The sequence below is a fragment of the Hippocampus guttulatus genome, chromosome 9, assembly GCF_054856545.1.
Source record: "Hippocampus guttulatus isolate MCC_2025c chromosome 9, RoL_Hgut_1.0, whole genome shotgun sequence".
In the NCBI taxonomy this organism is placed as follows: Eukaryota; Metazoa; Chordata; class Actinopteri; order Syngnathiformes; family Syngnathidae; genus Hippocampus; species Hippocampus guttulatus.
Window position 1 is genome coordinate 20,527,870 of NC_141269.1, and position 25,162 is coordinate 20,553,031.

General features: G+C 42.4%; 1 protein-coding gene across 2 annotated transcripts in view; it reads left to right on the forward strand.

Annotated features, from left to right (window-relative positions):
- The window catches only part of LOC147200723 (teneurin-3-like), a 213,569-nt gene extending 189,454 nt beyond the window's left edge, over positions 1–24,115 (forward strand). For both annotated transcript variants that reach the window (XM_086118984.1, XM_086118985.1), the window contains 11 exons: positions 8,624–8,821; positions 9,727–9,786; positions 10,205–10,549; positions 10,685–10,929; positions 11,022–11,203; positions 14,268–14,470; positions 15,890–16,000; positions 16,509–16,651; positions 16,758–16,882; positions 17,777–17,907; positions 21,664–24,115. In XM_086118984.1, the coding sequence (XP_085975110.1) occupies positions 8,624–8,821; positions 9,727–9,786; positions 10,205–10,549; positions 10,685–10,929; positions 11,022–11,203; positions 14,268–14,470; positions 15,890–16,000; positions 16,509–16,651; positions 16,758–16,882; positions 17,777–17,907; positions 21,664–22,419 (2,499 nt within the window). In that variant the 3' untranslated portion in view covers positions 22,420–24,115. The remainder of the gene's footprint in view (positions 1–8,623; positions 8,822–9,726; positions 9,787–10,204; positions 10,550–10,684; positions 10,930–11,021; positions 11,204–14,267; positions 14,471–15,889; positions 16,001–16,508; positions 16,652–16,757; positions 16,883–17,776; positions 17,908–21,663) is intronic.
- Positions 24,116–25,162: the final 1,047 nt, after the last annotated feature.

Below are 25,162 nucleotides of genomic sequence, written 5' to 3' on the forward strand. Positions count from 1 at the left end.
AAGAACAGAGACAGAGGTGTCTGCAGAGACATGATAAAAAAGATAAATAGCACACATATACACACCAAAAAGCATACTAACTTCAAAGGTTTGTTCTCTGTTCCTTCCACACACAAAGCAAGGTTATCACTCTCAATGTGCGACACAGGAACTCAGAAAGCTGAAGCCTGTCCCCTTGTGGAAAGTGTTATGTCCCAAAGTTAGCAAGGGAAACAAACTGTGAAAGTCGCTTCTCACTACTAAAAAACCTCTTATGTCTCATGGTTGAGTCATAAGAAGCTCTTTATTGGTTCCGTTTTGACAAGTAAAGGGAATACACTACACAAGAAAAGTTTCTTTAACCCTCATAAAAAGCAGTACTGTCACTCCGGAACCACAAAGCAGCAAACACACGTGTACAGTGAACCCTCATTTACCATGGGGGTTACGTACCTTAAAGAACCAGCGACAGGCGAAATCCTTCATGTAGTCCGTGTAACTGCTCCTCAGGGTTTTCTTCCTTTATGGTCCACATGGCCACCACTGCTGAATTACACATTTTTTTGTTGAAAAACTGTGACCAAACTATACAAATTCACAATGTGTATGATACCATATTTTCAGGATTGTAGGGCGCACTTAAAAGTCTTAAATGTTATCCAAAATGGACCGGGCACCTAATCTATGCACCGAGTTCCAAAATCTGTGATTGTTGCTGTGTGACTTCGACGAGCGCTCCACTTGACTATCTGATGTTATGCAGACATGCTAATTGTATCGAGGAAATGCGGATGTAACTGAGGACAGGATGCGGACGTTAAAGGGGAAGGGTGGGTGTGAAAGCGGACACTAAAGGGATGCCCAACAGTACGTGGATTTCATGCCAGTACGTGCATTGGGTAAAACAACTTGGGAAAATGGCACCTATGAAGAGACACGCCTACGAAGCACAGTTCAAACTTCAAGCGATCAGTTATGCGGAGGAACATGGCAATCGAGTAGCCGCGAGAGAATTTAAGATGAACGAATCCATGATTCTCAAGTGGAGGAAGCAGGAGAATGAACGTCGCCAAGTCAAGAAGACGAAGCTGAGTTTCCGCGGAAACAAGGCAAGGATTCACGGTCAAAAAACAGCCAGGAGAAGCATCTCTACAGTCACCATTCGACTTGAAGTCAAAAACGCTTGCAGAAGAAATGAAATTTCAAACATTTTCAAGGATATCCGTCTTGGTGATTTTGTTTTATTGAATGGCGCAAACTATCCATCCAGGCAAAGACAACCATGGTGCAGCAACCTCCGGCGGACTACAAGGAAAAGCTGGCCACCTTCCGCTCATACCGATTTGTGGATGAGGATTAAAAAAATAATATGAGTACATTGTAAAATACTTAAAGTGCCAGTGAACTCAGTTTTGCTCCTATTGCCTTTTAAAAAACATTTGCTAGTGTGCAGTTTTTTTTTAACTAGCATACATTTTATCATGCCTGCGTCAAATAATGCAGCGGATCCTTTGTCTGTATTCAGTACAAAAATAGCAACCATAACTGACACTGCGCCTTTTAATGCGGTATATGCTAATGTATCGTTTGGTCGTGAAAATGCGATATATTCATCTCAACATAAAACGCGCATTAGTCATGGCAACATACCGTTTTGCCTTCAAACTGCTCAGCCTGGCAGTCTATTGGTGGCAGCCTCCTGTTCACAACAGTTACACTGTTGTAGAAGATGATGTCAAAACCATTGCATGATAATGTTTGTAGCAACCTGTTCTCCATGAAAGAAACAGTACAGCAATATTCTATTAAAATGTTGTTAAGACCTAAAAATGCACATTGCCCCCCTCTCCATTGGTGCTCTAGAGGCAGGGGTTGCCCTTCCTGCCAAATTCTGCAGATGTGGAAACCATTTGGTTGCCCAAAATAAACGTGCACTGTCAGTGACCAGTCTCAATGTCATAGGCAACTTAGTCACAGTAATTTTAAAATCAAAGATTGGTGAAGCAGTGATTGGAAAAATTGCAAGTCCACCCTCCTATCCATCCATCCATCTATTGTGTTCAGCTCATCTTGGGTCAGGTCACAGAGAATTTCAATTGTACTTAACTTTTTTTTCCCAATCTCTGGCACTCCAATCTTCCAAAGGATCTTGTTGGCAGGCCAACCGAGAGGCATCAATCAGCAAGCTCTGTGGAGGCCTGATAGCAATCCTCATCATTTGAATCAGGGATGTTGGACAAGGGAACCATTGAAAACATGCAGGATAGGGGCCCTTGACGTAGAGTCACACATAGTTCACATGGGCTAGGACAGGGGTCGGCAACCCAAAATGTTGAAAGAGCCATATAGGACAAAAAATATATATATATATATGTCTGGAGCCGCAAAAAAATAAAAGCCTTCTATAAAACCTACAATGAAGGAAACACATGCTGTATGTATGTAGGAGACTGGACTGTCTCAGAATTGTTTATGTTATTCATTCCTTTGTTGTGTGTTCGCAAACGCCCCCATAGAATTTATTTAGTAATTTCCTCGCTTGATTTTTTTTGTTTTGGTGCATTATTTTCGCTTTTCTTCGTGTCAGTGAAGTGATCATTAATTTCCGTTTTTCTGAGGCTGTCTTTGAACGCCTCTCGAGTCGAACGAGAAGAGAGAAGGCACGGAGTCGGACGCAGACGTGTCTGTGTTTGTCGAGACTGTTAAAAGCATAAATAAAGTGTACGTTTTAAAAAAACAACACCACAGCTCTCCTTTTTCGGAGCTGCAACATGTATCTATATCTATTTGAGCTATATAAGCCTACTATCAAAATCTTTTTCCATTTTCAAACATTTTTCTATAAAGCTCCAGGGAACCACTAGATGTCGCTAAAGAGACGCATGCGCCTCTGGAGCCGCATGTTGCCGACCCCCGGGCTAGGCAGTTGTGCCCCTTTGTGGCTGGGCAACCAAAGGAGTATAAAGAATAGGAACCATTTTGGACAGATTAGACATTCTTCCACATCTTGCTGAAAAGGTTCCACGGCCATGTCTTGATCTTTCTGAAATTCATTACATAGTTTAAGAAAGAATATGCTGTCTTCTGGTACTTCCTCTCATTATAATACAGCGAGCATTAAAGATAAAAGGACCAGGTGAAGGGTTTCCACACAACTTTTCCCCACTCCCAGATAACGGAGCTGCTCACAATACTGTATCTCTAAGGGGAAAGGCCGGACAGCCTGCGGAGAAAATTTATTTCTGCCACTGTTAGCCGTTATCTTGTTCTTTCAGTCACAACCCAAAGTTGTGACCATAGTTGGAAAAATAAAATAAAATGGAAAAAAAGAATGAAACACAAATATCCCATGGTCAGAAAAAATCCCAATCAACATATGTGGCTCATTTTCGAACATCTTAAGGAATACATTGAAGTGGAAAGAATTAAATTATATCTAACAGTACTTCAAGTAACATTTGGTAAGACCTACCATTTAATCTGTGTTCTGGCAACACAAGTGTGTGTTTTATTCAACTGTGGTGTCTTTTTTTACATATTTAAACATTTATCAAATGTAAAGGTCAAATATAAAAATAGAACAGTCATTCAAGATAAAGATGAATATGGAGGAAAGGAATATAAAAGAAGGGAAAAGCTCAAATAAATCCAAACATAGAAAAAGGTCACATTGCATCATGCTAGGAGCGTTTATATAAATGCATTTAAATGTGTTCACACTTCGATATTTTTCAAAGCTTTTTGCTTGTCAGAGTACTTGACTGAAACAATGCATTGTCTAAATTCACAGTAAAGCATGGCTTTCTTCCGAGGAATTTACACCAATGAATGTGAGATTTTAACATACTGTAGTGTCATAGTCTGGTGGGTAACACATGATGCACTGATTTTGAGAGAAGAAGAAAGAAGGTACAAAGAAGAAATCTGTCATTGTGTCAAATGAATTTGTAGCCCTGTGTTCTGAGCTGTAAATAAAGTGAATAAAAAAGAAATACAAGACAAAATCTTAAAAACTACACCAACCAAATTGAAATGTCCAATACAGGCCCAGAGAGCAACCTCCTGCTCATTTAGAAACTCAAACCAGACTATGTCTCGTCTGAACTTCTCGACCTTGCACACCAGCGCAGACTCTCGCCCTGTTAGCGAGGTGCTAGAACATGTCCCAAGAGTTAGCCTATGTAGGTGGAGATCGGACCGCCAAGGTCCCTGCCTTCAGCGTCTACACAGCTCGCACTGGACCAAACCCTTTTATTCAAATCCCATATAGTCAGCCCAAGGCAAGGGCGACCCACATTGTCCTCTTCGCCACATGGGTGCGGGCCCAGTCACCAGGCACTCACCATCAAGCTCCACCCACCTTGAGACCTGGCTACAGAGGGAGACCCCGGCGACCCGCAAAAACATCTTTCAATTGTGTTATTCTTCATAACAGGTTCTGAGATGTGCTTTGGCTGCTCCCTCAAATAAGACCTGTTTGGCCTGGGTGACCCTACCAGGGGCATAAAGCCCCCTGACTGCTTAGCTCCAAGGATCATTGTGGCACACAAATCACTCCACCGTGGAGAGTTGGCGACTCAAGTTGATTGCCAAGTTGGAGTCAAACTTGGAGGTTACATGACAAAAGTGCACTCAAACAGACAGCACAGCCTTTTGGCACGTTCAAAAAACAGACATTGATTGAAGAGGAGCAGATACGTAAGCTGTACAAAAAAGGAGATTCCCTGTGTTTAAGACCTTTCCTGAAGAAATAGGAGTTTGATAAGGAGGAAACACTAAATCAGCCGCCCTGTGTGCAGGATAAATCAAATAGAGTGGCATGCCATCAGTCTGACACAAAACATGGATGGGTCTTATCTGTGGCTGGCAAAATAATAGAATGACAGGGGGGGATTTGTTAGGGAGGGGTTTTAGGGAGGCAGCTGAAAACAAGACCCAAGGGAAGGAATGATTTTTTACTTTTAGAGAATGAAAGTATTCAAGCTTGACTTGAGATGAGATTGACACTTTAATACCAGTCGTGTTTACAGGAGGCATGTCAGTAAATGTTCCCCAAGACTAAACCGCATTATAAATGAAAGAATGTATCATTTTTTTTAAAAACAGGACACAATAGCATGTGATATACTAAAAATAGGGGAAGTTACACAGTGCATTTAAAAAAAGTCGCTTGCCAACCTTCAAGCCAGCTGCTGCCATTTTATTTGTTTCAATACCATGATATATTCTACAGATATGATCCACAACTTGCTGCCTTACAGCAAACAATTGTCTGATAGACTTCGGGGTGTACCATAAAACCACTTGGGTTGGAGAATCTTTTATTTGTTCAAAAAAATCAAAGGCTTGCCATTCTTGCTTGAGTTCCACATGTCAAAGCAGTTCGGTGGTTTCTTTGCCCCATTTGCGAGCCTGTCCCAACATATTACGCAGATTGTATTTTGGTGCTTATGAGTCTATCATCGAGCACAGTGGTGGCCAACCCATGGCTCTTTGGCATGTTCAATGCGGCTCCCGGTCTTTCACATGACGTGGTGGCGCTGACATTCAAACAACGGCGCTATGTACAGCAGAATTTACGATGTCAGCCTATCAGCAATCCCGTTACTTGATTGACATACGGGGCAACCAGTCAGATGACAACTGAATCACGGCTCATGCGCAAACCACGGCGCTAAACACTAAGCTAGTCAGCGAATTACCTCTGATTTTAAGGCAGGGGTGCCCAATACATCAATCTTGATCGACCGGGAGCCAGTGGACTGGTCCCAAGTCGACTGCGAGGGTTGGGAGGAGGAAAGGGGGTGTGTTCGTGCGTGTGCGTGTGTGTGTGTGTGTGTGTGGAAGAGATGTGGTGATGTTTATGTGTGCCCATGTGCATGATGTGGCTCTTTGCAGTCGTACAGTCAAAAAATTACCTCTTAGGGGTGGCCAACCAGTCAGAGACTATCTAGCAATAAACCCGTAACCGAATTGAGACTGCCAGGATTGCCTTTTATTATACGCGGGACCATTTCTAATTTAAATGTGTTGTTTTGGTTGTATATAAGACAACTGCATTTTTAATAGTAAAAACACTCGCGTTTTATTAATAACTGAAAAACCTTGTCTGGATGAACAGAGGATATGCTCAATCACAAGTACATCACATTCAAGTTATGTATTCATAAGTGTGCTTGACAAGCACATACAGAGCAGCCAAATGTTGTCCGTATTTCGTTCCGGAAATCTCCGAACGTGACTTCATTGCAGCCGGAACATGGGTGTTACCGGATATTTAAAAAAATAAATAAAATCAAGGGTCACATTCCCCCAAAAGGTCTGAAACCAGCACAACGACTTGCTAGATGATTGCAATCTGTGTATGACAACACACAATCACGATATTCTTGTCAAAGGTTTGGTGTGCAGTCCCTGCATAATTAGCCATTTACTCATTTGCATTCTCCGGTGTTCTTGTACTTTGTGCCAAATATTATCTCTTCTGTTTAATTGTCATGTTGTAACATCTTACAGGAATGATTTGTCTCACTCCCAAACACTTCACCTGATATTACCTATTAAACAGACGCACATTTCAAATGAAGAGGTTAGTTGGGACATCTGCCCCAACACGGATTCCTCCTCTGTTCATTTCATGCACCCTGTAACCTGACATCATGATAAGCTGTCCACTGTGGGAACCGCTGTCCCTGAAAGGGTTAAGCTATTTTACACATATATATTTGTTTTCCTTGACATCAAATAGGAGTGGAAAAAACATGCAAAAGTTAAGAGTTAAATGCTTGCATTTTGTTGTTGTTGTTTTTGACTGGCAGTTCTTCAGCAAACGGTGCAGGTACCTGCAGTCAGAAGGCAGTTGGGTTATAATATAATTTGATGTTGGTTAGGGCAGGCAAACAGAAGCTGCATAAAATACTGTCAGTGCTCGGCTTGAACTATACTCTGTTCCTCATGGTGAGAGTTGCATGGCAAGTGGGTAGTGAAAATGGTCTCTTCAAGATCAATCAAGATTAAAAACATCCAGTAAAATGAACAAAGTAGAGCATGCTTGGCAAGTTGATGGATATTAATTAAAGAGAAACATGCATTTTCCTGAGGTAAATAGCTAATGTTAGCTGCCTGGTAATGTCCCCAAATGTTACAGTCAACACTACTTTTACGAGCACAGAATATGCAGCAATTTCTTTTTTCGACCACGAGGACACAGATCTACTATGCCACCAAATGTGTCTCGTTTTCTACGCAGTTTATTAATTCACTGCGATTGGCCGGCAACCAGTTCTGGGTGTACCCCGCCTACTCCCTGAAGTCAGCTGGGATAAACTCCAGCATTCCCTCGACCCTTGTGAGGATAAAAGGGTTCAGATACTGTTCAAACCATGCTCCTCTTTTGTGGAGTACAGCTGAAACACGCACATGACGACATTGCCACACATCTCAAAAGGGATTCTTCGAATTTCCTGATGGATGTTGGTCTTCAGGCCCTTACTGCTCTGTGGGTTGTTGCACTCCACTCTCTCCTTCTCTTTCTCACTGATCAACATCGTGAAATTCGAAAAATCCTTCTTCAGAAGAGGATCTCATCTCATCTCATCAATTATTGGAACAGTGTAGAGACGAAGTGGGTAACCTTTGCTTCAAATGTCAATTTCACGTTTCTGTTACAAGTCTGTAAATTAAACGTTTGAATAATTTGTCATTTAAAAAAAATGTTGATCTAAAAGTGTTGATTTTACTGTGTGTGTGTGTGTGTGTGTGTGTGTGTGTGTGTGTGTGTGTGTGTGTGTGTGTGTGTGTGTGTGTGTGTGTGTGTGTGTGTGTGTAGAAAGAGAGAGAGAGAACACAGTGCAGAGGTTGTGAGTTTGCATCCGTCCCCAGCCTTCTTGTGTGACATTGACATGTACTCCCGTGCTTGGTTGGGTTTTCTCCAGGTACTCCGGTTTGCTGCCACATTTGAAAAAAGTCAATTGATTGAATGCTCGAAATCAAGGGTGTCAAACCCATTTTCGCTGCAGGCCACATTTTAGTTACCGTTTCCCTTGGAGGGCTGTTAAGACAGAAATCATATAAAGAAGTCAAGAATAACCGTTTCAACTATTATTTAAGTTACTGTAATGAGGTGTTTGGCAGTAAGAAAATGCTGACAACATCTCTTATTTATTGCATATGAGAATTTAAAAACTTTTGTACATATTTTAGCCATGTTTGATTTGTTTTCGCGGGCCACATAAAATCTGGCCCCCGGGTCTTGACTTTGACACTTGTGCTCTAAATCGTCCCTCAGTGTGAATGTGAGCACATATGGTTGTTTGCCTATGTGTGCCCTGTGATTGGCTGGTAACCAGTTCCTGGTCTACCCAGCCTATTGCCCGAAGGCATCTGAGATAGGGTCCAGCATGCCCGCAACCCCTGTGAGGATACATTAAATATCTTGTTTTTGATGTGTATTTGATAAAATATAAGTTGAACATGATTTGGAAATCATTGTGTTCTGTTTTTATTTATATTTCACACAATACCCCAACTTCATTGGAATTGGGTTTTTAAGTTTTCAAGTCATTTTAAGTTAATTTAATCGTCTCCAAAGCCGGAATTACTGGACCGTTGATGTGTTACATAGTCTTTTTGTCTCTCTCAACAGTCCATGGTCTTACTGCTGCATAGCCAGCACCAGTACATTTTCGATTATGACTCAGGGGACCGCCTGTCAGCTGTTACCATGCCGAGCGTGGCTCGACACACCATGCAGACCATCAGATCCATCGGCTACTACAGAAATATCTACATTCCACCGGAGAGCAATGCCTCAGTAACTGTGGACTACTCTGAAGAGGGACAGGTGTGTACACCAGTAATACTGACGATGGGCATGACTTTTAACATGACGCCATTTAGTTTTAGATTAGATACCGTACAACAGATTTCCCCTTTATTTTTCCCTGAAAGTAACTTTTGACGATAGAATAACTTTGCCTGAAAATAAAACAATGTATTCATATACTGTATGTACCGTACGTTAAATGCTTTGGTCAAAACACCCCCAGGGTCAATAATTCCAGTACACTTTGCAGCCCCTTTTAAGCAGCCAATGTGTTTATGTCCGTATCATAATTTTACTATTATGAAGAATAAAAAAAAAAAATACGTGTAAAGAACATCCGAGCCCCCATGAAACAATAAAAGCTTCGTTTGTATTTTAACTCCGTGAGCTAGGCCAAGGCCTCCAAATTATACACACTCAATTACGGTGCCAAATCTGTGCATGTTAAATTTGGGTTTTTATGGTGGTGATGGCTGTGCGAGTGACTGCTACCAGTAGATGTTTAAACACAAAGAATTTGTCTTTCTGGAGCCACACAAGCACTTTCGGAAAAAAGGCACATGTAGAAAATGTACTGTACATGTAGTACATCAACACAAATTGACAGTTAGTCGTTCAGCACTATGAAGTGTGCAGTCGTTTGGTGGAAATGATCACGTACAAATGTGCAAATGATGAGTGAGACCGATGAATACAGTACTGATGGCACAACAGTGAAAACCATACTGGCAGTACAGAGATGTGCAAATTGACTGTTACTATGAAATTATGAGTCAACTGTTTAAGAAATATGTAATGAAGACATCTGGTGACAATGTTAAATATTGACAGAATGCATATGTTTGCTTATAGGTGATGGACATTGTTGAGGTACATAAATATGTAAAGTCTGAAAATGTATGACTTTCTCTCTCCTCTATCAGCTCCTTAGAGTTGCCCATCTTGGAACTGGACGCCGTATATTGTACAAATATCGCAGACAGGTATTTCATTTCATATTTCAAAGGTATTATCAATGTACTTACATATTTACGATAGTGTTTAAGAAAAAAGCAGGGTTGTTGTCTTTCATATCGTGTTTATCATATGGCTGTTTGATTGCTGACGATGTTCATTCTCAACGCTACGGAAAACAGAGGACTCAAGTCTGGATGTTTGCGTCAAGGTTCTGTTTTGTTTGGTTCTTGACAGCAGAGTGAGATCAATAGTGCACGGGGAAATCAGGAAGCGCACAAGCAATATCAGGTGGTCCCCAGGGTGTCTGAACGGCTTTTGTAGATGCTGCAGTGGTGAATGAACAGGAGTGTTTGACAGCTTGTCTCAACTATACCAAAGCCGATAGGACGTGAACGGTATCTAGTGGTAGAAACCAATATGACACCGTTTTATCTTTCTCCTCAGAACAAGCTGGCAGAGATTCTTTATGATTCGACTCGGGTCAGTTTCACATATGACGAGACGGCGGGTGTGCTGAAGACGGTCAACCTGCAGACCGAAGGGTTTATCTGTTCCATACGATATCGCCAAATTGGCCCACTGGTGGACCGGCAGATATTCCGTTTCAGCGAGGACGGGATGGTGAACGCCCGTTTTGACTACACCTACGACAACAGTTTCAGAGTCACCAGCATGCAGGCTGTAATCAACGAGACGCCGCTGCCAATCGATCTCTATCAATTTGATGACATATCAGGAAAGGTGGAGCAATTTGGAAAGTTTGGAGTCATCTATTATGACATCAACCAGGTAAGACGGCTTTGCTTAATTTGATTATCTGGTCATGAATATGACGTGCGTCTGCAGAGTGAGATTGGAATCCTCTTGTAAGAGCTGTCAGGAATTGAAACAACTGATTGTCTTTCGTTGTGTACACACATTTAGATCATCTCCACAGCGGTTATGACCTACACCAAGCACTTTGACCAGCATGGCCGCATCAAGGAGATCCAGTATGAGATCTTTAGGTCCCTGATGTACTGGATCACCATTCAGTATGACACCATGGGCCGAGTCACCAAGCGCGAGATTAAGATAGGACCATTTGCCAACACGACCAAATATGGCTATGAATATGATGTTGATGGACAGTTGCAGACAGTCTCACTCAATGAAAAAATGATGTGGAGGTAAGGTCACCATATAAGGAGTTTTTATTTTTATTTTAATGCCATTAATAGGAGATTGCTGTTGTTAATAGCCTTTACAACTGGACTTGCAGGTATAATTATGACCTAAATGGAAATTTACATTTGCTGAATCCGGGAAACAGCGGTCGGTTGACACCTCTGCGTTATGACCTGAGAGACAGAATCACTCGTCTGGGAGATGTTCAGTACAAATTGGATGAAGATGGTTTTCTCAGACAGAGAGGGGCAGAGATATTTGAATACAACTCCAAAGGTAGGAACCAAAAATAATTTGAACAATGATTCAACTTAAATACGTATGTAATTGCCCTTGGTCAAGATGGCTACGCTTACGGGTGCAGCGTAATGGGCGCAGAGGCTCATAGCGCTCCAGTTTGGTGTTTTCTTTTCCTTGTTTTCCTTTCATTGTTACTCACCAGAACCTCATTGATGTCGGTATAAGGCAGGGGTGCCCAACCTTTTTTGAGCAAAGATCTACTTTTCGATCAACCAACCTCCCGCAATCAACCTATTACACTGACACACGCATGCCATAATGAGCAACAGCCATAACAGCCCCTAAAATGAACGAAAGGGAAAAATAAAGTAGGCACAAGAGTTTCTGGTTTTGTGAAAAGGAATTCACTGCCTACCTTTGTAGAGACCTGACACAGAGGCATGGGGCGCACTTTTGCAGCATGTTATCATAGCTCACGTGTACCGTTTTAATATGCTTCTACCGGCACAATGCCCTCGCTGAATTGTACATGAAACAAACTCCTAATGAAAATAATAACAAGAAGAGCTATAGCTCAATGGCTCTGATCGCAAGATTGCAATTCCAGATTGCTGACCCCATCAACACCAGATCCGTCATCCACAAAATGGACGAATTGAAACTACAGGTGACAAGTGTGGTCCGGAACTGCAGTGTTATTTTCATCACATAGACGCAGCGTCACTCGTGGCTAGGCGATGCTGCAGTTCAGCTAGCAGAACGTACGCTACGCTGGCAGGATAGATACAGATGCACCATGCCTAAGACGGTTCCAGCCACTCGCTCTCCCCATTAAGCACATTACTGTATTACGTTTTTCACGATGAAATCTGTATTTTAGCTTAGCAATTGACATGGCCGGCCCGGTGGACGAGTGGTTAGCGCATCGATCTCACAGTGCAGAAGACAGCTGGGACAGGCTCCAGAACCCCTTGCTACCCTTGTGAGGATAAAACGGATCGGAAAATGGATGGATGGATTGAAGTGGCTTCTCCATCTTCTGTTAATTACTCCTCATCATCCGTTCCTGAGAACGATTCTTACTTTTTTTTGTTTTTTGTTGTTGTTTTTTTTAAAAGTAAGATTGTGTTTTCTTCGGCATATTTATTTATCAAATTTGTACTGGTCTAGTCGGGCCAGCCTTTGTGTGCCGACACAGCAGCATACAAACGTAGGTAACGTAAGCATGTCACACCACGTTAGCGCGTGAGTGTCTACCCCAGGGGTGTCAAACTCATTTCATATTGTGGGCCACGTACGGCCTCGGTCGATGTCAAGTGGGCCTGACCATTAAAATTATACCATACTCTGCTATAAATAACCAAAATAATATTTCTTTACTTTATTTTGGTCTAAAGAAGCACAAGAACATTAGGAAAATGTTGAAATTTAATGAACATATCTTTTACAAAACATTTCATGAAGCACCTTAGATCTTAGACAAATGTGCAATTTACTTTTATCATTCACATATATGCATTGCAACTAATCCCATTGATTGTATAAAGGCATAAAACTTAAACAAGTAATTGGTATTGAAAAATATAGTAATGCATTTTAAGATTAAACAAGATTTATAAAGGAAGGAATTTTTAAATCATTTGCACATGTGCATATAAAATCTAAATTTAATCCCTGCCAACACCTTACAAACTAAAGAGAGTGCTATTAAATGTGTAAAGAATAAAGTATTCACATGTCATTGATAGCGTCTGCTGTGTTGGGTCTGTCTCAGTGACAGACTGAGACTGCTGTTGTCTTCTTCTTTGATCAAAACAATGTTGTCTTCTTCTCTGATCAAAACAGTGTGTCCCCTAGCGGATACTCCATGAATTGCACCTTATTAAAAATAGTCATTCGATGACTTTTATGCATTTTTTCACTTTTAAATGATCCTGCAGGCCTGATCGATCCTCCTTTGGGGCCGGTTCCGGCCCGCGTACCGTATGTTTGACACCACTGGTCAAGCCCATTTCCACAGATGGGGAAAAAAACAAATTGAATTCTAGTTTTACTTTTCAATGTGTTTTTATAAAGTGCAAAAAACCCTACCGTATTTTCACGACTATAAGGCGCCATTAAAAGTCTTAAATTTTCTCCAAAATGGACAGGAAGCCTTATAATGCGGAGTGTCGAGTGTATGCGCCGAGTTCCAAAGCCTGACTGAGAGCACCTCTGGCCGACACGCTGCTTATATAGAGAAAAGGCGGAGTGAGTGACGACAGGCATGCGGAAGTCCGCCAATGAGTGAAGGGTGGGCGTGTAAGAGGACGCTAAAGGCACGCCCCTAGCAGGTACCAGTCGCCAATGAGTGAAGGGTGGGCGTGTAAGAGGACGCTAAAGGCACGCCCCTAGTAGGTACCAGTCGCATGAGTACATTGTAAAATGGCGAAATAAAGTACAACCGAACTCAGTTTTGCTTCCGTTGCCTTTTTAAAAACGTGTTTTTAGCGTGCGTGCATGCATGCCGTATGTTTAAGCTGGCGTATGTTTTACCATGCCTGGCAGCGCCCAATAATACAGTGTGTTTTGTGTATGTGTCAAATACAGAAATAGCTCCCCTTACTGAGACTGCGCCCAACAACACGGTGCGCCGAATGGTCGTGAAAATACGGTATTTTGAGCCTTACGACAGTATACAGATACGTGGTGCCTAAAAAGCGTACTTTCTCAATAAGAACACACAGGGTCACAGTTTTTCCATTGCTGGAGGTCGATGATCAAAGTGCATTAGGGTCACGGGAGTTTTGTGCTCATTTTTTTTGTTTTGCTTTTGTTGCATTTTTCCTGTTCAGTCGCATTCGGCCATGTCAGTCAGTGTGTAGCAGGCCTTCAAGGATAGATGTGTTTTTCAAATGAATACTGAGATCCTTGTGTTGCATAGAAAAGTGTTTTTTTTTTGGTCTCTTTTGTCGCTGCGTTTTTATTTACGGATGTAGCATGTTAAATCTTTTTACCATGATGTCCATTTGGACCCTACTGGCACAATGTGATGCTGCTATTTTACATATGGTATCTTTCACTTTAAATCTAATGTTATTTTGCCTTTTGATTTTGCTAGGTCTTCTTGTTCGGGTCTACAGTAAAGCCGCTAGTTGGACCATCCAGTACCGTTACGATGGTCTGGGTAGGCGAGTGGCAGCTAGGAATAGTCTAGGACAACATCTGCAATTCTTCTATGCTGACCTGAACTACCCCACCAGGATCACGCATGTTTATAACCACTCAAGCTCTGAAATCACCTCCTTTTACTACGACTTGCAGGTAACTCTTCTGAATTTCTTGTTTTTATGTTGTGTTTGTCTTATCAAAAATGCTGTTGTACAGACAGATAGGTACTTTTATATCAAAGGAAAACAAAGTATCACCTTAAACATAAGAAGTCGCTGATGGTGTCGTGGTTCACTCGCTTGACTTGTGAGCGGGCAGCGTGGGATCAGTTCCCACGCAGTGACCGTGTGAATGTGGGTGTGAATGGTTGTTGTTCGTCTCACTATGTGCTCTGTGACAGACTGGCAACCAGTTCAGGGTGTAGTCCGCCTTTTGCTCGTAGTTAGTTGGGATAGGCTCCAGCACCCACCGTGTGTGTGCGTGTGTGTGCGTGGTTGACAGCTGCCACCCGAGGTACCGAAAAGGCATTGGACGAATTAATATGTGCGCGGCAACAAATCTAAGACGAAATCTGATTGTACCAAAAAAATTACATTTAAATTAATCCACAGAGGACTGAAAGTCGTGCGGTCAAGACATATGCAATGAAATGAAGAGAAAAGATTGTTGGAAATTAATTATTTCCACTTAATTTAAGTTGTAAATGTAGATCTGGGTTTCTGGTCGTGTTTGCGCTTCCAGAGAAGGCCTTGAAGGCCCTGACAGAATGCCACTGAGATATATATACAGTGTCAATGTAGGCTGAAAATGATTTGCAAATTATTGTACTGTGTTTTAATTTACATCTTACTCAATGCCCTAATTCAATTGCAATTGGGGTTTATACAATGGAAACCGTCAGCCAATGTTCTCCCTTACACAAGAGTGAAATCTGTCCTCACAGAGGTTTTTAGACGGATTGATGTGAATAAATAAATAATAAAATCCCACAAATGAAAATATTTGAGAATGCTTACCAGATACCTGGAAAATCTGAACATTTTTTCCCCCCACTTATGTGTTGCTATATGATTGCAACATGTTTCTGTTGCTCTTTCTGGAAAAGGAAAGAAATGTAAAACATTTCATTCGAGTCTTACTCTCTCTGGTCAGTGCTAAATGGCTTGGCTTATTGCGATTTGATGTTGTTCTCAGCTTTGAATTTATGGCAGGCTGTTTGCCGCCAGCTCCCTTCCAGAAGCCATAAAAAAAGATCATGACCGTACATAATCTGTATTAGAAGGGAAAGTAGGGGGAGTTTTATTTTTTGAAGAGGCCCCAATTAATCAACATAATATTTTGTTCAAACAGATGCTGTTGATATGTGTACTGTCATTTCTGTTGCGCCAGGAGCGCCACAATCAATTAAGCTAGAATTACATCTCATAACTCCAATTCTCAGTTGATACATTTTCAAATCTATAGCAATTTTCTAAATTTGTGTGAAATAAAAATACTTATTGAACAAGGCCAGGTTTGTCTGATTAGCATATTTTAAATGACTGTGGATTAAAAAATATATATATTGCACAGGGCCACGTTTTTGCGATGGAAATCAGCAGTGGAGAAGAGTTTTATATTGCGTGTGATAACACTGGGACCCCACTGGCTGTTTTCAGCAACAATGGACTCCTACTCAAGCAGGTATGTGTTGTCCCTTACCCACTGGCCATCTTACCCACAATTTCCACAGCTGTTTCACAGCACACTGTCCTGTAAATTGGGGGTGGCGGGGGGGGGGGGGGGGGGGGGGGTTGTTGAAGTCAACCCAAGAACTTCCCAACGTCATATCAGAGGCTTAACAGAGGCGAAACCCTACCAGACAACGCTGACGTGTGAAATTCAACATCCGATACTTTCGCCGACATTGCCCTGCATCTATCAGTAATTATGTTAATCTGGCAACCCACGAGAATTGCGCGCAACGCACACATGTTCCTTGGCAATAAGCTGTTTTAGTGGGACTTGTCTGAAAGGGACAGACGAATACATCCCGGCTCTACGGTTTACGCTTCTGATGTGCCAATTTGCACAGAATCAAGTGTGAAAGCAGCTTGTATGTGTGTTTGCTTGGGACATCAGTATGTGCTGGTGAGAAGTTTATGACTACAAATTTTCCAAATTGACAGAATGTCTTCCTTAAAATGTGCAGGTGCAGTACACAGCGTATGGCGAGATTTATTTTGATTCAAACCCAGACTTTGTGCTGGTCATTGGTTTCCACGGTGGCTTGTTTGATCCTCTAACACGACTGCTACATTTCGGAGACAGAGACTATGACATCCCTGCCGGGAGGTAAGTTATCCCTGTTTCCGTCTCCTTTGCTTTGTTCTGAGATTCTGAGTCCTGTACGCCGCCGCTTTGTCAGTGATTGGTCAAACTCTGACGTGTCCTCTTGTAGATGGACAACCCCTGATGTCAGCACATGGACCAGGGTTGGTAAAGACCCTCAGCCTTTCAATCTTTACATGTTCCAAAGCAACAACCCCATCAGCAAAATCCATCAAGTCAAAGAATACGTGACAGGTAAAACTGAATTATCGAGTACAGTTATGTTTACAATTAAAAAAAATCAATTGGCACATGCCTTGCATAAAAAACAGATTGTCATTTTGCAGCCAGACAGTTTTGCAGAAATGCGCACTCAACGTTTGTCATCGCTGTAATTGCCGAGTGGGTTTCCCAGGGTGTGATTATGTAACTTAAATCGGCTTACGTGTTGCAAGGGCTTACACAGACACATTAAACGTCTTTATCTTCGCTATCCAGTTGTAGTCATTGAGGACGCATTTCTCTTTTTACGTATAAAAATACATCCTACTACAACTTAAGAAGGGATTTGCCTTCATGCTGTCAATTTCTTTTCGACATGCACTCACAACACAGACGAACGGCGAAATGCACATGTTGCTTCATAAAAAGTGAAATGTGAAACCATCCTTATTGTGTGACTTTTACAGATTGAATTCATATGTAAAATGAGTCTTGTCTGCAAATTATTTCGAGGTTGTTCATTTGTAAAACATTTTTGACAACTCATTTTTGCAGTGTCACTCGTAGAGGTGTGACTGCTGTTTTAGTCACCGGTCCATACAAACAAGCCTCTTCCTTTTTCTATTCGGGGGCCCGCTGCTAACAGATAAGAGCCATTCCATGTAGTTTGCGTGACCCGGGGAATATGCACCCAGTAGAAAGCCATCAATTGACTGGGAACACAGAAAGCAAACTGTGTGAATGAAAGCACCCTAAATTGTGTTTGATCTTGTGTAATTGCACTTAGATTGCATTGCTTTTGGATGAGTGGGAATATTATTATAAGAGCAGCATCATTAACTATGCCATGCGCAACTTGAATTTCTTAGTTGCACTGAAAATGGAAGGAGGTGGTTTTAATGTTTTTTGCTCTGCCTGTCTCTTGAGATATCAACATCTGGTTGGTCACGTTTGGATTCCATCTGCACAACGCAATTCCAGGATTCCCCATTCCAAAATTTGACTTGACACAGCCATCGCTGGAGATGAAAAAGAGTCAGTTGTGGGATGACCTGCCTGTGAGTAATATTCACACACCCTCAAAACAACAGTTGTTCTATTCCCCAAAAATAAACGTCATGCCCGAAGTATATACACCGAAATCAACATTTGGCAATTTAAATACTTTCCATGTTCATTCAAATTGTTGAGTTTTATCAAATAAAATATCCTGACTATTCATTGACGACATAGTATTCTGATAAAATAAATGAAACATTTTTGCAACCATACGGCGCACCGTATTAAAATGTGCAGTCTCAGTTTGGGGTGCCATTTCTGTTTTAAACACATACATACATTTAATAATACATAAAGCGCACCATTGGACGCAGGCAATGTAAAACATGCGATCTTAAAAAAAAAAAAACACGGTGGCATGCATGCACGCTCACGTATGTTTTTAAAAAGACAGCGGAAGCAAAACTGAGTTCGGTTGTCAGCAGCTGGAGTTCCTTTGTCAAGGCTCGCGGGGTGATGGCAAGCTCCAAGTTCATTTGCTGCACTTGTTTTTTCACAGCGGCTCTTAGAAGAATCTTTTTATGGTCAGCTTTGCCTTGTCATCGACCGGATGCTGCTGCGCCACAGCAGTCCTTGCCCAGATGGCGCCGTTTCATAAAACGACAACACCAATTAGTTGATTGATCTTGAATTCTCTCATGCTCCTATGTGTAACTGATAGCTTGCAATTTACGATGTTCTTTATAAAAGTGTCTCTTCATTGGTGCCATTTTCGGGGGTCCTAAGCCAAACTGATATTGTTTTACACAATGCACATGACAGCACTATATACACCTACTAGGGGCGTGGTTTTAGCATCCTCTTTCACACGAACCCTTTCCCTCATGCTGTCCTCAGTCACGTCTGCCTTACCTCTATACAAGCAGCCTGATGGCACAACATCGGTCAGTCAAGCAGAGCGCACATTAAAGTCACGCCACAACATTCACAGATTTTTGGAACTCAGTGCACACACAAGGCGCGTTGCATTATTAGGCGCCCTGCCCATTTTGGAGAATATTTAAGATTTCCAAGTGCGTTTCATGGTCACGAAAATACGGTCAATTAAGAAATAGAAATGCACAAACACAAGTGTATGTAAGTCAGAACGGTGACAGACTGAATTGTTTCCCATTTCAAAAAAATGTGTCGAATTAAAACAAAGACATTAACAGGCAACAGCAAGGGTACGAGACAATTCAAACTAAAATTGAGTCCGAAACAAAGAAATTTGGGAAGCGTCTTCAACCAAGAGAGTGTCAATAACATGAGGAAATCAAGAGGCAATTTCACGCGGGGAAATGCACTAAAGCAGAGAGGCTGGAGTGAGCATAATGAAAAAGGAAATGAAGCGAGGAAAGACATCCAGGAAAGCCAATCATTCTTCCCCTTCGCAACAATTTTGTTTTTTGTCTTCTTTCTTCCACTACGTCACTTTCTGTTTGTTGACAGGAAATAGCCCAGATGCAACAGAACATGGTACAGTTTATGAGATTGGTACTTCATTGCTTGTATCTTAAAAAAGTGAGCTAAATAGCAAATAAAAAACAAACAAGGGTGAGGAAAAACTCATGGCAGATTCAATTCTTATCAGGGAAAGAATGAGACAATGACAACAAGAAAAAAGGAGTTGGCTTTTTCAAGGATAAATATGGTACTTTGGATTATTTTGTTCTGCTTTGAAGACACAGTACAACATTCTCCTAAAGCTTACCAGACTCATACAGACCTTGTAGTCCCTTGTAGAGTATGGTACATATCAAAAGTCATTTGAGCCCTAATATACATGGAGATAGTATACGATTCATTACCATGATGGTCTGCGGATATTTTTTTCCAGCTCTACTTTCTACTCGCACAAGCTATTGACAATCATTTTCAAACAAGCTAATTTTTTAATGTTTTGTGCTTAGCCAAAATTTGTGGTACAAGTGAATATGGATCCTTGTGGGTGAGGGAAAACAATCACATTTTAGTTTTTGGGTGAAATTCCAAGATGAATCTGAAATGCACGAGACCCTTTACCGGTGAGCTGAATTTGATCCTTTTTTTGGGGGGGGGGGGCGGTTGCACATATCTAATTGATCACTATTTCATTACGTTACATCACAGCTGCCAAAGTCAAGGCCCGGGGGCCAGATCTGGCCCGCTATATCATTTTATGTGGCCCGCGAAAGCAAATCAAGCATGTCAAGTTCCATGATGCTTGCTAAAGTCTGAACCAAAATTTCAAATTGTCATTTGTAATCCACAATAACAGTCATTATTCTTGACTTCTGATTTTAAAACTAGTTATCCATCAATTCGTTGTATATTGTATGTGTAATAAGATAAGAAAGAAAGAAAAACCTTTATTAGTCTCGCAATGGAGAAATTCCCAATTCACAGCAGCAAAGTTATGAAAGGAAGAAGTAGAACAACAAAATATAGGAGCTGCTGGAAAGGCAGCCACTCACGCGAAGTCAAAATAACAAAAATAACACAACACAACACATAGGACACAGACAGTCGTGCAATCTTCACCACTTTTCTGCATACACTTTGTTGTCTGAAGCAGTTCTAGATGAAAGAGAGGATCAAAGTGTCCTTTCACCAGTGGATCAGAGACGTCATGCTGAAAATGTGCCCACGTCTGCTACAAGCTAAGTTTTGAAAGCAAACACGAAGCTGTAGCGTCCATTGACGAAAAAGAGATTGGCTCACATCTCCTGTCCCATGTAAATCCACTTCAATTCCAAGCCGCGACTCCCAGTTCCACATCCGCATCGGCGCTCTGCGCTAACGCTCCTTTCTTCTCATCGTCGGCTCCTCAAGCCTTATATCCATCCAGCCACAGACCGTTCAACAGCACCGATCTCTCTGCTGAACAAAGCGGGGCTGTGAAAAATGCTGCCCATTACAGGTGCAAGACACAAGCGCCCCGGGACTGTCCAGCAACGACAGTCAAATGGCGCCGACATTCCTCCCAGTCAAAAACAGTGCTGGTATACCCATGCTGCCGAGAAGGCGCAACCACCAAGCACAGAGTCTCCTCCTTGATGAATGTCGTGACCAAAAAATGCTGAAAAAAGTCCACATCAGGTCCACACGACGTAACAACAAACACAAAGTGACAAAACAAACCAAAAAACAACAAAATAAGCAAGGCTCATGAGAGCACTTGCCGACGGCTGCCTACTCGGGCGCCATCTTGACTTCAAAGCGTAATGTGTGTAACTACAATGTGGCCCGCGGCAAACATTTGTTTGACACCCCTGCTTTCCATAAATCTCTATGAAGCAATACATTTCCTGGTTCAATTAGACTTGACATTCAAGCAAGCTTATTTTCAACCTGCACTTACCCTTTAGACATTATGGGACCAAGACAATGCCTAAGGACCACCTATCAACAGCCATTTCTGCGCTTCAACCAGGGAATTGGCCACCTTCAAGTGTCAGAATAGATAGAATCACCAGGTTGCAAAAGAGAAAGAGACCGGAAGAATCAGCGGGGCATGGAAGCAGATGGCCCTGGAAATTCAAATGCATCAGCTTGTTATGGATCAAAGTTCAGCTCGTTGAGCAAAAAGTCCGAAAGCCAAAAACGTTTGGAGAAGGTCAAATTACGTTCACCCGAAAAACATTCTCGGTTCATTCTGCTATCCGCTTGCTTCCTTCCTGCAACTCACCCCCTCACGCATTTTATGACACTACGGTGTATGTTTATGAATGTGCATGTGAGCATTTCATGTAAAGTCAAATTTAACTTTGAACTCTGTGTCTCATGTATGGCAGTCGATCTCAGGTGTCCAGCAGGAGGTGACACGTCAGTCTCGGGCCTTCCTGTCTTTCGAGCGGATGCCAGAAATCCAGCTAAGCCGACGCCATAAGGACCACGCCAAACCGTGGCTCTGGTTTGCGACAATCAAGTCTCTCATCGGGAAAGGAGTGATGCTCGCTGTTATCCAAGGCCGCGTGGTGACCAGCGCTCTCAATATTGCTAACGAGGATTGCATCAAAGTGGCCGCTGTCCTAAACAATGCATTTTACCTGGAGGATCTGCATTTTACAGTGGAAGAACGGGACACCCACTACTTCATCAAGACGAGCCTGCCCGAGAACGATCTCGGCGCACTGCGGCTCACCTCGGGCCGTAAATCGCTGGAAAACGGTGTGAACGTGACAGTGTCACAGTCGACAACGGTGATGAACGGCCGAACGCGGCGCTTTGCTGATGTGGAGCTGCAGTACGGCGCACTGGCACTCCACGTGCGTTACGGGACAACACTGGACGAGGAGAAGGCTCGCGTCCTGGAGCACGCCAGGCAGAGGGCCTTGACCAGCGCCTGGACCCGCGAACAGCAGCGCGTCAGAGATGGCGAGGAGGGAGTTCGCCTGTGGACGGAGGGAGAGAAAAGGCAGCTGCTGAGCGGTGGGAAGGTTTTGGGTTATGACGGGTATTACGTCTTGTCCATAGAGCAGTACCCGGAGCTAGCTGACAGTGCCAACAACATCCAGTTCCTACGTCAGAGTGAGATAGGGAGGAGGTAACAGTGCATCCGCAGAAGCTTTATTTCGACACCGAGGACGGGTCGCAGAATCCAAAAAGATGAAAAACAAGTTCCGTTTGAACAATCAATGGATGTCACAGACTGAACTGTCTTCGGAGTCAAAGGTAGACATTGAAGAGCCCCCAGGTTTGCAAATATATTTTTCTCGGAAGACAATAAGGCGCCACAATGATGATGAAACAATCAGGTCAATGTAACTGATATAGAACAATCGAATTTTAAGAAACAAGAAAAGTTTCAGTCTATTGACCAATGCCTTTTCTTTTTATCTTACTTTCTTTCTTTCTTTGAACTGCCTTGGAACAAACAGCATATGCATGCAAGCCCCGCCCTTTCACTCAGTCTATTTGGAAGGCGGGGCTAACCTGAATGCTGTGTGTCATGCCGTCAAGCTGCGAGGACAACGGAAGCAAAGACTGGTTTAGAAAAGCAAACTGCGCATTTCAGCACCTGTCACGGCTAAATGAGTGGCCAAGCATTTCAACAGTTCTAAACTGTCTTGAGTAGTGAACAGAACAAATGTCTATGGACCTCTCGCGGAGGTTGCCAGTATCGTTGAACCGTGGAGCCAGATGTAACCTTCACCGTTGCTTTTAGTCCCCCACGGGCCAATGTCTATAAGGATCTATTGTTTCTCATGGCTGGAGCAATCGAACAGGAACTGTTGTGGACTTTCTCCGAGAGAGAAGAGCACATAAAATGACAATGATTTGTTCGAAGGGAAGGGAAGGGAAGGAGAAATCTGTCTGAATATTTTTGTTTTGTATTGCATCAAAACATTTTATTGTATTTACATTGAAAAAAAGGGGCATATAAAAATGAAGAACAATGTGTTTACACACTATAACAGATATACCACTATTTCTATAATTACGGTCCCAACCCCAGGAACGGACTATGAGCTCGACCCAACAAAATCTGACATTTTAAATTGTATTTTATGTTTTTTCTCTATGATCTGTTTGTTCAGTTCACATGAATCCTACGCATCCCCTCGACCTCAACAGCTCCCATTAAGAAGGTAGGATAGTGCCATGGCTGTTTATGGTTCTCTTTGGATGGAGTGTTTGGGCCCAGTCGTGGCTCTGCATAACACTGATCCCCTTCTAAGTCCAAAGGTCTTACAATTCAGCAAAATGTGACTCAGTCTTATAATGCATAGAACTTGTGCTTTTATCAGTCAAAGTAGGTAGTATTGCTTGCAATAGAAACGTTGTCTTGGCTTTTCGGAGGGAGGCGGGGGTGGTTGCTGTGAGTAGTGACTCCTGTTGCTTCTCTCTACGTTTTTGCTTGTGTCTCTTTAAGAGGAGAGTGTTTCGCCATCAGTGACTTTGAGTAACAGTAATCAAGAATCGGTGTGTATGTTTTTATATTGACTGTGGGTCTTTGTATTCTTAGAGAGTTTTCCTTGTGTGTGTTTGTTTTCAAAGGTGGGAAAGGAAATCAAAATCATTCTGAAGGACTGTGTACTTAAACAGAGCATTTACATCATATGCCACAATTGTTTTTTGGGTTTTTTTTCCCACAGTCAATTGAGACAAGTTGATGTGTTATGGGTTTGATTATCTTTATGTTGAAGGTTGAGAAATTCCACTTAACTGTACAACAATACTAGTCTCAGAAAAAGTAATTAATGTACAGTGTTTCTACAGTAAACAATAAATCCTTTGAAACTCCGACTTGTTTCTTTCTTGCTGCTGTTGATTTAATTTGAGTTTGTCTTAGTTTGTAATAGACATTCATAATAAAGACCCAATGAGGAAGGAGACACTTGATTCTGGTACCAATCACTTGAGGGGGAAACGAGGAGAAGCGTTGGGTTTCAGTTCTCTGCACGTCACCCAAGGATCTCCCCGCTCGCCCTCTCATTTATTTCTCATTGGGAATCTAATACCCTTTTCCAACTGAAACTAGTGGATAGTAGTGATCTGTGGTGACACGCAACCAATTGGCATATTGTCCCTTTCCCATTGACCAACAGAAGGCGATTCTTCCCGACCCCGCACCCCCCTCCACCACGTTGCATCTGGTTACGTCACTACGCTGTGATTGTGTAGATCAGGGGTGCCCATTACGTCAATCGCGATCGACCAGTAGATCAAGGACTGGTCCCAAGTCGATCCGAGGGGCGTTGAGCGGGAAAACCCCCCAAAACATTTGTGTCTCTGTGCATGTTAGTAATATATTTTTTGTGTTAATGCACACTGCACCCTAATCATTCAATCAGTCACCGGAAGTTGTTAGCGCTCAGCAGTCTGCAGTTGCAGCTTGTGATCAGTTGTTGCGTTGCCTCAGCGTCAGGCTATTGCACATCATGGCATGCGTCTGTACGTGCGTGCGTATGCGCGGTAACGGGTCGATCGCGGCAGGTAGGTTGATCGAAAAGTAGATCTTCGGTCAAAAATGTTTGGGCACCCCTGGCGTAGATGATAGTGCAACAGATTTCTTGGTGGTTAACACAGCAACATGGAAGCGAGTGTTCTTTCTTTTATCATGCTTTTTACCGTCCTCAAAATGGTCGAAAAGCAGCATCAACACTTTGCTACTACTGAGACAACATAGACGATGTGAATTTTTGGCCGAAATTGCGTGCTATATACGAGGCCGATGGCACGCGATGTTATGACGCATCACGTACCGCCCTATGTCATCATGTAATTACCGGGCAGCTCCCGTGTTAGGCTTTCAAACTGCAAGCGATACGGAGCGGAGGCGATCACAAC